The sequence below is a fragment of the Vitis vinifera genome, chromosome 6, assembly GCF_030704535.1.
Source record: "Vitis vinifera cultivar Pinot Noir 40024 chromosome 6, ASM3070453v1".
Taxonomy (NCBI): domain Eukaryota; kingdom Viridiplantae; phylum Streptophyta; class Magnoliopsida; order Vitales; family Vitaceae; genus Vitis; species Vitis vinifera.
In genome coordinates this window covers 22,633,127-22,644,865 of record NC_081810.1, presented here as the reverse complement: position 1 = coordinate 22,644,865, position 11,739 = coordinate 22,633,127, and the positions used below count along the sequence as shown (strand labels likewise).

The 11,739-nt window shown below is 35.7% G+C and overlaps 1 protein-coding gene across 2 annotated transcripts in view; it reads right to left on the bottom strand.

Moving 5' to 3' along the window:
- Positions 1 to 2,605: 2,605 nt before the first annotated feature.
- The window catches only part of LOC100241432 (DNA polymerase epsilon catalytic subunit A), an 86,833-nt gene continuing 77,699 nt past the window's right edge, over positions 2,606 to 11,739 (bottom strand). The window contains exons 36-50 of one of the 2 annotated variants that reach the window (XR_786089.3): positions 11,432 to 11,564; positions 11,220 to 11,321; positions 11,058 to 11,141; positions 9,618 to 9,692; positions 9,318 to 9,377; positions 8,952 to 9,214; positions 8,786 to 8,834; positions 7,880 to 8,040; positions 7,730 to 7,796; positions 6,258 to 6,404; positions 5,237 to 5,407; positions 4,967 to 5,140; positions 4,459 to 4,565; positions 2,950 to 3,486; positions 2,606 to 2,818 (exon numbers count right to left, since the gene is read on the bottom strand). Coding sequence is in view for 1 of the 2 variants with exons in the window: in XM_002269884.5 (XP_002269920.2) it covers positions 3,126 to 3,486; positions 4,459 to 4,565; positions 4,967 to 5,140; positions 5,237 to 5,407; positions 6,258 to 6,404; positions 7,730 to 7,796; positions 7,880 to 8,040; positions 8,786 to 8,834; positions 8,952 to 9,214; positions 9,318 to 9,377; positions 9,618 to 9,692; positions 11,058 to 11,141; positions 11,220 to 11,321; positions 11,432 to 11,564 (1,954 nt within the window). In the remaining variant the exon portion in view is untranslated. Of the gene's footprint in view, positions 3,487 to 4,458; positions 4,566 to 4,966; positions 5,141 to 5,236; positions 5,408 to 6,257; positions 6,405 to 7,729; positions 7,797 to 7,879; positions 8,041 to 8,785; positions 8,835 to 8,951; positions 9,215 to 9,317; positions 9,378 to 9,617; positions 9,693 to 11,057; positions 11,142 to 11,219; positions 11,322 to 11,431; positions 11,565 to 11,739 lie in introns of both variants that reach the window. The other variant, XM_002269884.5, reaches the window with a different exon arrangement.

The following is an 11,739-nucleotide window of genomic DNA, read 5'->3' as shown; positions in this document are numbered from 1 at the left end:
GGGAGGAAGGATTCCTTCACAGTCATCACCATTGTCTGGAAGGTAGCTTGTTGAATCGTCAGACTCTGCATAAGAATTTTCTTGGGAAAAGCTTGAGCTTCCTTCATCAAGGATTTTCTGAAACTCTTGAGGGGTCTTAGCTGCTGCGAGCATGGCTTGTAACTGCTGCTTTTTGAGGAGAAACTGAGACATATCATCACTGGCTGAGACTTGTGAGGGGTTCTTGAGGAAATACTGCTTGACTGCATCAGTAGATGCATCATTTTTCAATGCATCCCACCATTTAGTTTTAAAAGTCCTTCCCAGGGATGGAAAGGCTGCTGATTCGTCTGTAATAATAATATAGTCCCACTGGACTATCCAAGCCAGGCCAAAATTGCTGAAAAAGAATAGTAAAGGGGGAAAAGCTGAAAGTTCTCTGGGAATATTAAAAGAACTTCTGAATAGCTCAAAGCCATCCAGAATGGGCTTAGGAAGAATCTTAATATTTGGACCATAATAAGTCCACCAACTGTAGAACCAAAATGGGAAAGAGGAAAGCTGATTCTTAGATGGAAAATAGAACATCCATGAATGATGGAAGTCCCTATTCTGGATCAGAAAAGCATTAAACCATGCTCTTTGATAATCCCAATAATTAAAAAACCTTGGCTTAGATGGTTCAGAAAATTCCCTTGAAAGATTAGGATTTCCACCCCATTGCTTGACTGTAAGGATCTTATAGATATGGCAGGTGGAGAATGCCAAGCCTATATTGCTGAATTTATCAGCGTGATGCTTAATCTTAACAGAACCAGTTTCCACAAGGACTGCTTCATAAAACTCTCTTGTTTTTAAAATATCACCAGAGGGATAATGAAATTTTTCTTGAAATGCTTTTGCAGCAATCTCTCTGGGGTTTTCAGAGAAAAATTCTCTTTCAATAACTAAAAGAGATTGATTTAAATCATTTTGCCAATATCTTGATTTTGTTGAAAGAGGTGTGGGGTTGGTAGCCACCACAATTTGTTTGCTTGAAAAAGAAGAGCTTGTTGCTAATTCCTTTTGAGAGGGATTAGTCATAGTAACCTGCTTAAAGGTCTGAGACCCTGAGATAGCTGGATATTGTGTAGCCTTAATAGGTTTGGAATGATCAGAAGGATCATAGTATAAGGTTAACATTTTGTTAGGCATATGGCTGGATTCATGCATAGGTTTAGAAGAATGAAGCTTTGCCAAAAGTTGTGCTTCTTCCTCTTCAACTTGTTGACTCCAAAGCATTTTATGGGTAGAAGGAGATTGGTTAGCTTGACTGGATTGGGATTTTTGAGAGCTAGAAGCTTGGGTATTCTTTTTAGGGGCCATGATCTCATGAACCCTGCAAAATTCACGAGATAGCTGATTAGGGTTGAAATAATCTCCTTTAATAAAGTAATTTTGAAACTTAGATTTTAAAATAATATACCAGTGAATTAAATTATACTTGAAAGCTATATACTTAATAGTTTTCTCAGATGTGAAAACAACTTTTAAAATTCCTTGATTCAAAAAAATCAGTTTGAAATGTTGAAATGCATAAAGGAATGCTTAAAATATCATTATGCATGAACTGGTTGCCTATTATCTTACTTGGGACATTTAACCCAACAAGGTTAATTCCTTGGTTAAGAGGGGTGATACATCCAGTTGGATTAGCAAATTCAAAAAGAATTTCCTTATCAAAAAGCTTAGTTCTTATACCTTGGTTATCTACCCACAAGGGATAAATAGAGCTTAAGAAGGGTATTCCTAGAAGGGCTTTTTCCTTAAGGTTCTTAACAAGGATAAAGGTTTGCTTAATACAGATGTCATGGTTACGGATATGAACATCTGTTAACTTATACTTAATGGCAAGTCTTTGGCCATTGGCTCCAAATAGAGACTCACTAGTCTCTTCGCATAAAGGAATAGGAACCAGACTTTCTTGAAGGCAATTTTCAGCTGCTCCTGAATCAATCAAGGCAATAATATCAAAGACAAATTGCATTGGTGTGCGTAGCCAAAATGCTTTTCAACCCAAATTGCATTATTTTAAACCATATAATTTATTTATTTTTTTCATTTTCATTTCCATTTTTACTTAACATTGAAATAAAACCAAATTATCACTCCAATCTTACATTTCTATTAACATCCAAACACAAGAAATTCAAATACAAAATATTCATTTTTATTCCTTATTTCTACATGACAAACTATCTCTATATCTTTAAAAATCATTTTCCAAAATTTTAAATTTTGAGGTAGCAAAACCTTTGACAAAGTTTTTATATCTTATATAAAAATTACTTATTTTATCTATTTTAAAAAACCAAAAACAAGATGTATCCAAAAGTTTTTTTACCCTTACTGGGCATTAACTAGCACTATCAGATTGTGGGCTGGCGTCGAGGAGCCATCCTTCTGATCCAAGTGGCTCCCATCAGATACCCGGTCTGAAATGGCTCTTTAACCAAACCTTAACCCACTCGTGAAAAGTCCCAACTAACCAGATTCCTCAAAGAGTAGTAAGAAATTTCTCAAAATAATAATAATAATAGTAATAAAAGTAGAAAATGCAAAATAACAACTTTTTATTCATAATTAATGCAAAAGTTGAGAGGAAAAGTGCTTAAAAATATGGTTTAAAGCATGTGGTGAGCAGAGGCACTACTTGAATGGCAACTATGAAGCATCGAGTTGTTTCACCTGCATATTTCCTTGCAGGCCCGCGAAGTCTAAGCATCTCCATGAGTAGTTCTTATGACAGTAAAATTAAAGGATCCAGCACTCAACTCATCATTTATAGTCTTACCACATGCTGCATTGCAATTTTCTCATCAGGATTTGTATATACACATGTACATTTTTTACAACAAATTGCTTACACTTCCGCACTTTGAACAAATAAATGAATTACTAGCAAAAATTGATAGGATAAATGGGACATACTCTACACTCATGTCCACCAAAGCATTTGTTCTTTTATTTTTCTGAACAAAACTCTCAAGCTTTGATCGCCTTTCTGAACTATATTCATCGTTGCTGCATTTCAGCTTAAGCATCTTCTAATGAAATACTATGCTTGGTTAGTCATATAGGCTAACTAAAAAGGAGATGAAGGAAAATTATCTGATCTCCAAAATCCAGGAGGTGCATTCCTGGAGAAGTTGAAATTTCTGAAGCATGGCTATTTTCAAGAAAACCTGCATTTTGCTTTGGAATTCAGACACGTCTTCCTTGCACCTGAATGAGCCGGCACATGAACATTGCTCAGCCAAATGTGCTGCTTTCACCTGATTGCACTTGAGGCACACCAAGTCCTGCACATGGTAGAGACGTTCTCTCTGTCGTACAATTTGAAGAAGAGCATTCTCCATTACCTCACGGTCATAAGGCTGCCCACACTGTGGCACAGCACAACGCCACTCCTGAGCCAATAAAGCTGAATCACGGCATAAGTCCAGGTCTCTACAGTCATTGCAATAGCTGTTAAAACAATAATTGGAAATTAGCAACTTGTTTGAACTTGAATTGAGAAGACAAATAAATAAGTAAAAAAAAAAAACTGCTTGAACTTTTGAAGTATTGAACTAGTTCCTATTTTGGCCCAGCTTAGAAGAGAGAAGAAAAAAGGGGCAAAACTCAAGTACTATTGAGTCTGGATATATCAAGCAAAGGATGAAGTGATCATGAATGAGGTTAAATTCAAAGAACAATTATCATTCCCATATTTCACATAACAGAGGTCAGGCACAGATGCTCTAGTTATTTCACTGAGAAAGATCAAGTAATAATTACAACCCCCGGTTCCAACAATATGGAAAGAGCTGAATGAAGCTAATATGGAAATCATGTAGAAGCCATGATTTATCCAAAGCTAAATTAAGATAGAAGGTAACCATGCAACATGTGTAAATAAAAGCAAATTTGAGGAACCATTAAGAATGTAAATTACATGTAACAGGCCAATTCCACAAACCAGTACAAAACAGAGCTAGACTTGTTTCAAATTAGCAAGGACAAACAGATTCTCTTAGGAATCAGTGAAAAAATTAATTCTTATTATTGTTACGATTAAAAGCAAGAAAAATAATTAAATAAAATTCAAAAAGTTCAATTAATTTGAATTGATGATGAAAATGCCATACTTACAAATTCTTCACAAAGCAGAAAAACAAGGGATGATAATCTTCTGTTTGCTTAGAGAGAGATTAATTATGGCCATGCACCTCTAGAAACTCAAGCTATTCATGCACTAAAAAATTTCATCCAATCATCAAATTATTAAAAAAGAAAGCAGCAATATTCACCTGAACTCTCTCAACCATGTAAGAGAGTTCTACTAAAACTATTGCGGAGATTTCTTAGGACTCATACTTGTATCTAATAATATCAGTTCATCTATTTCATCAAATATGTTACAGAATTTTATTGTCAACGTCTTTTTTTCCTTTTTACCTGCAAATAACATTTGGTAAGATGAAAGACTGGCAGGGATCACAAAACTCTGCCTCTGGAGCAAACTCCCTCACATGCACATATTTTAACAGATTCTTCCTCATTACCTGTAAAATGATGGTACACAAGAACAGAGAAATGAATCTAAATAAGGAACTTCAAGATTAAAGCAAAAGAAGCAAGAGAAACAAAACAAGAACTATAAATTTAAAAAGAAAATTATCAGTCAGCTGTACACCACTCTGGTTTATCCAAGAAAAAATGGAGTACAGGAAAATATGTATAAGGGGAAGGAGAAGAAGGTCAAGGAAGAAAAGGAAAAAGGTGATTACAGCATGAACCACTCAATTAAACCTCAAATTAGTGAATATCTTTGCATGTAATAAAACTTGCAGTGAACTGCATTAGTGTCATATGCATATCATAATATCCTATCAGCTAAAGCATAGACGGGTACCAAATTTGGTAGATGTGTAATGATGGCCAAATATTTAAAACAAGTTTTTACCAGAATATCATGCTGAACATTTTGGTCAAGAGCTAGAACAGCACAAACATGCTTAATGAACTCAAGTGCAGCATCCCCAGTATGCTGGTCATTCTCAGATCTGTTCATTCCTTTCATATGAAGAACCGTATCACGAACAATTCTAAGAAGCTTGTCCGCAAAATAAGAGCTGATCTGTAGCACATATACAAAATCATAAAAATCTTATGTAGAATAGAAGATGGAATCAAGATGCCAACAAGCATTTGCAACTTGTATCCTCATTCATACCTGCTCTTTGAGATATTCAGTAATGTGTGATTCAAAAACCTCAGCAGCTGCAGCAGTGATTGATGGAGTACATGAGTCACCATTCCTTGCAGATGCTCTATTTGCTGCTTGCTCTCGTGCATATTTCCATGGGGTATACATAAATTCAGAAACTATCAAAACAAAATGATCCTGCAAAAGCAGCCCCATGATGATAAAACCTTAGGACACGAGGAGAACCTAAACATAACATGTAAATTCCTATAATAACTTTGCCACCTAGGTCGTCAAACTAGTAAGGTACAGATACGCATCATATAAAGTCTCATAAGGTTACATACATAGTACAACCCTGAGCTAGTTAGCAGGTTTGACTGGAAAGGTGACCCAATAACTCAATAAAGGTGTGGTCTTTTTTGTGTGTGTGGAGGGGGGGGAGACCTTTTTTTTAGGGGCTCTTCTAAGAATTTTTAGGATTCAAATAACATCTTTTAGCCTTTTTATTATGTATTTTTTCCCTGAGTTTTGAGTTTTTCTGAGTCATTTTCCCTCTTTAGCAAGATTTAGAATTTCCACTACAACGTCCTTAATCTGATTCCGCTCCTCCCCACATGTTTCCATCATTCAAAATGGACCTATTGGATACATGTTTAAGTGAATTGAAGACTTCTGGTATAATAGTACGCTGCATTCTATGATTAACCTGTACACTAAACATCTCGTATTTAAAGTTGATTTAACAAAACTCTAGTGCTAAATGTTTGCATATGTAATGACAAATGTTTGTACTTGTCCTTTTTACCTTTAATATATTTCACAACATTGGTTATATGTTGTTCGACAATCTAAATGTGTCTAAAATATGTGCAAATGAATGTGATTGTGTGTGTGTGTGTTAGGGAAGGATGAGTAAACAGTTCACAATATGATTCATGAGTTGTCATCTATGGTTGTTGTTAGTTGCTCAACTTAGTACACTAAATTATAGATGATATTCCATCAGTATCTCCATCTTCAAACAAAAAAGAATGGAGTAACTTACTTGAATTGTCTTTGGCAATTGTTCAGCAATGTTCCAGCTTGATACAATATCCACTTGAGATTCATCTTCTATGCTTTCACTAGTTGGATCTGAACTACCTATTAATGATCCACCATGGGATCTGGCCTGGACCCCACCATAGTTGTACTAGAATAGAAAAGCAAAAAAAAAAAAACAACAGTTTCATCAATATGCATAAGAAGGACCAATGATGGCCAAGGAGAAATACCAAACATCTTGAAGACTAACAAGTAATAGCATTTTCATTTGATACATGCCCCATGCCATCAGATACACTTGATGGCTATATTGCTCTCCAAGGTCATCCAAATTGTTTGGCATCATTTTTTTTTTTTTTTTCATTTTTTATCACAAAATAGTGAAAGACACCTAAGACTAATAAAGAAATGATCATTGAAAATATAGAAATTTGTTGAGTGCCAATGCGTAAAATATTTACAAAAAATTGCCTCTTGACGTTTTCTATGGCTTACACATTTTTTATCACACAACAAAATTTTGAATCTCTTGGCCTCAAAACTGAGACGTAAAGTTAGACCTTTTCTATGGATTGCACTTTTTTCTTCATACATTTCTTGTTTTAACTAGTTGCTTCTTCATTTGTTTCCTTTAATAAAAATTTGTGGCTGCTCTAAAATTATGAATGTGGCATTTTGAGAAATTTTTATTCAATTCAATTATTCTTTGCTCTATGATATCCAGACCCTTCAACTTCACCCAATGTACCAGTGTCTAGACAATATGACAAGGGTGTGGGAGTGGGGACCCATTTCATATGCTCTTATTTGCTTCAGACATGTACTGTTTTGAAATTTTTTCTCTTCCAAAAATAAGGATAAAAGAGAAAAGAAAGAGTATTATTTTTTTTTCAAGGACATGTTAATTCTTTGCTTCTAATTGACTTTCAACTGATTTTTTTCCTTTATTATATCATATCCAAATACCATTCAAGATCTTTTTTTTCTTAGTCAAGTCTCCATATTCTAAAATTTGAGATGTGGAGGATCAAACACATGGACACATACCTGCACCCAACACATTTACCCAAACCAATGTAACATAGCTTTTACCAGCTTCTTGTTAAGTTTCAGGCTGTTTATTTATTTATTCACTTTTTGTATGTGTTCAAATGCATGTGTTCTTTTCTTTTTGTTTTTATAGGGGGGTTGATTTTGTGTGTGTTGGGGAAGATGAAGCTGGTAGGATGGCCCAAAGCTCAAAAGCAGTCTGTTAAACTCAGTAATCCAACAAAGATCCCAATAATCTAATACAGGAAACATTTCAAAGGTCATTCTTTCATTCTTTTTTTCCTTTTTTGTTTTGTTTGTATTGTTTTGCCTTTTTGTGTGTGTGTGGTAAAGAGACACACAAAGACAGACAAGCACACAAAAGGCTATAAGAATATTGTTTGGTGCAAAGTTAATTAACAATAGAAATCATAACAAACAAACCTGATCCATAAAAAGCAAGGAATGCCAGAAGTGCAATGGCTCAATCTCAATCCACTCAAATAAGTCTCTGAAAACAGCAAAGGTGAGAATTAGAGAAGGTAGGAAAAATAAAGAATCCATTTAAACAGCGACTCAATGCTGAAAACCAACCTAGTTTGCAGAGTTTTGAGTAAACTATCACAGTATGCTTTGGCTGCAGACAAGTCTGATTTTCCGGTGTCTATAATAACCTTTGAGAAGTTAGCAAATACAATTGTGGCACCCAATTTTCGAAATTCAGCTAACAACAATGCAAACACCTTTTGCATGACCTGTCAATATTTACAGCAATCAAAAGAAATCATATCTTAATCAAGTAGGAAAACACGATAGATAATAAAAAACTAATTATATCACCTATGCAGCCAGGCTTTTAGATATCGGCCAATTATGAGAGAGCCACTTAAATGACATGATAGATCTTATTATAGCATCTTTTAGTAAACATATTTATAACAATTTTGCTTCTTCAAAGCCCCATGAACGAAGTAGTTAAACCATGTAGATCCACCAAGTGGGGAAAACAAAGGAAGAAAAGAGGGAAAGAAATGAGAGAATGGAGGAAAAGAGGATGGTACAGATCTTTCTCCATCTCATTGTGTTTAAACTCTCCACTGTATTATATTTATAATACTCGATGATATTGGTTAAAAGTATCAAATGATCCATATATGCCAATATGGACACAAGAAACCAATAGTTATGATATCACTCAAAAAAATTTGGCAATGGAAAGAGGAATATACATCTGAATCAGGAAATTAAAAGAAATCCTTCAAAACAAAGTAAATATATATGACACATAATATATTAACTCTGCCAATGAACAAGCTATTGTTACAAACATTGGTGAATAGAACCATCATTACAATTTCATCTTTGGACCATAAAAAAGCAAGGGGTGGAGTACCACAGAGAGAGGAGAGGTATATCTAATCCTACCAATTCTATTCGCATAATGGAACTAATTTTTCATGTTTAAGAAACCTGAAAGTATGTGCTTGAAAAAGCTTTTACCTTGTGAAGAATGCGGTGAAGAGCTGGGTCATGAAGTTTTGATTGTGGGCTGCAATATAAATGTGAAAGCAAGTATCTGTAAGTCAAGAGCTACTGTACACAAGAAAAACCATCATTAAATGAGTCAAGATCAAAAGGCATATGTAACAAGTTAAGATGCTGTGACCTGTATAGCCATCGATATAGATGTTGCAGTATTGCATCAGCAAATACATTTCCAGATGAAACTGCATCTGCTAGGCACCTTTGGATCAATTGTTTTAGGACACGAAATGTAGGCGCACATAAGGTTGCCTCATCAAAGCCACACTGTTCATTGAAACCATGTGCTCCCATATTCATGTCCTGTTCAAATCCAAATAAAGCACCTCCTTCCATTTCATTTACTTGGTTACTTTTCAGAAGAGCATTTACAGCAAGGTGATGAATCTGCAAAAAGGGAAAAAAAAAAAAAAAACAAGTTTAACATGGATTTTTGCACGATATGTCAGATAGGAAAAAAAAAAACAATACAAGTTTCCACTTTCTGGACCTTTAGCTCCACAGAAACTTTTCTATAAGCACCAGGATAAGTAAGAACAGGTTGATGGACCTATTTTCAGAGAAATCACTGGTAAGTTCACAGGAAAAAGTTACAAAAGAACCAGAAGTACAGGCTTACTAGGTGTCTAGAAGTAAATGCAACAGATTATTAAGAAAAATAGCATAGTTCAGCACAATCGATATCCACTCTTATAAACCAAAATGGAAGTCATGAAGACAAAGAAAAAGCACAAATAACCAGAGAGATTGTGTGTGTGTGTGTGTGTGTGTGTATGTTCCTCACACTAACCTCATCAGCAAAACATGTATCTTCTTCATTAAGGCCTCCTAGATCTGGAATTCCATTATCAGATATCCAAAGCACCTGTGAGAATCAAAATTTCAATGACATGGGAGAAGTTGGAACAAAACCTAGAAATCATGCAAAAGGTTTGAAGCTTAAAATTATCAAATGCCTATAACCCAGGCAGGACCTTAAACAGCTATATTTCTGTAAAAGTATTTTCATAAGAAATAAAATTTTTATTAAGGACTAGGGAATGCAGTAGAAAGATGAGAGACCTTTGAAGCAAAAGGAGAAACAAACAACATTAAATGAAAGGCAAAACCAAACAACTGAAGCCCCTAGGAATGTTCCAGGTTGGAAGTCCCCTGTGACATCAGCTGACGAAATAGTCTCCTACTAGGCCATTCTCTCAGCTTCCCAATTTGCTTCTTTGGGTCCCAATCCAGAGAGTCCACCCGTGAAAACTTCTCTATATGCTTATCTCATTAATTAGGTGATCATAACATCAAGGATCTCCACTCCTCAGGGCAGCCTAAGATATAACTGCCAATGAATTCCCTTTATGAATGATTGGTAGGTCCAAATTCAATGGCCCCTACAACGCCTTCCAATAATGCTAGAATCTCCACCTTAATTGCCAAATGATGCCAACTGGGTTTGAAAGACAATTTATTATGTTCCCTACACAATCTCAAATAAACCCTTCAACAAGTATCCAGTATAGTTTTCCAAAGTGCAACCATCAAAACTGAGCTTGAGAGTCCCCTCAGAAGGAGAATCCCATTGACATAGAATATGCACTTCTTGCTTCCTTGTAGAATGAATCACCACCCAATCTCTCACTATTCAGCTCACAGGAACTCCACCGAGCATTTTGGCCTCATACATCCAAAGGGACGTAAGGGAGACTCATGACCTATGCAGCCTACCTTGCTTGAACCTTCCAAAACCCTTGAAGGAGATGATCCACATGACTCCAACACCATAGAATACTTTCACAACCATTAATCCACAAGAGCTAATACCTTAAGGCACCCTACTCGGACCCAACACGCTCCCCCTTCTCTACATTATCCCCACAAACCATCTCCCACCTAATAGAGGCATCCCTATAAGACTTCTCATGCCCAACCCCAGGAAATCCCTCAGAATTTTCATGATTTAACAGCCACACTAACTGAGATTGATATGGCACCAAGCCTTGGGAGCAAGCCTTAAGTGCCACATCGGCAGCTGCAAATGCCACATCAGAGATTCAGAGAATAGAACAAAAGGGTAAGAAGGCTGAGACAAAGACAAAATCAAAGCCCAATTCCAATCTTACAGACACAATTTGGGTCCTTCTACCAGCAGTTTGAATCCAAACAAAAAAAAAAGGTTGCTTTTCCTTTAACCAAATCCTTGATTTTAGAAATGAGATCATAAGAAAGTGGTGGAGAATACCTGTTGCTGGTCACGTAAAGCTCTTGAAAAGAAGAGATCTGCTGTAAATATAAGCCAATCAGGCTCGAAATTCCCCAGCGGTACCTGCTTCAATAGAAGTGTTATTTCCTTATTAGCATATACATTAAGACAAAACTGTTGCTATGGAAATAAAATAATTACATGGGCATATCTTGCAAGAGAAATTCTCTCATTCAACCACTGAGTTGCCGCTGCACAGCGTTGCATTCCAATTTTTGCAGCCACAATTTGCCATCCAAGAGCCTGAATTGAAAAGGAGAATTAAGCATCAATATAATTTGGACCAGATGAACCACAAAGCAACATGTGCATGTGACACAGTTATTGTTTCAGATTTATACAAATTATACTACCTGATAATGAGAATCACGAGCATTTGAAGGAATGTTGACACATGGGAGATCGTCTAAAGCCCGTATACCTGACTTCAACAAATGAACATTTGGGCATTCGATAACAGCAACTTCAGGTCCATGATGTTGATGCCTGTCAATAAACATATTTATGAGGCAATTGAATCAGGCATAGAAAAACAAAAATGAAGTTCAATACAACCCAAAAAAAGAGAGCAAAAATGAAACTAATATTCTTCTGAGCTAGAAGTTGAAAAAAAAAAAGAAAAGAGAATCAGGAAGTTGAAAAGCCTCTAACAAGATATCCA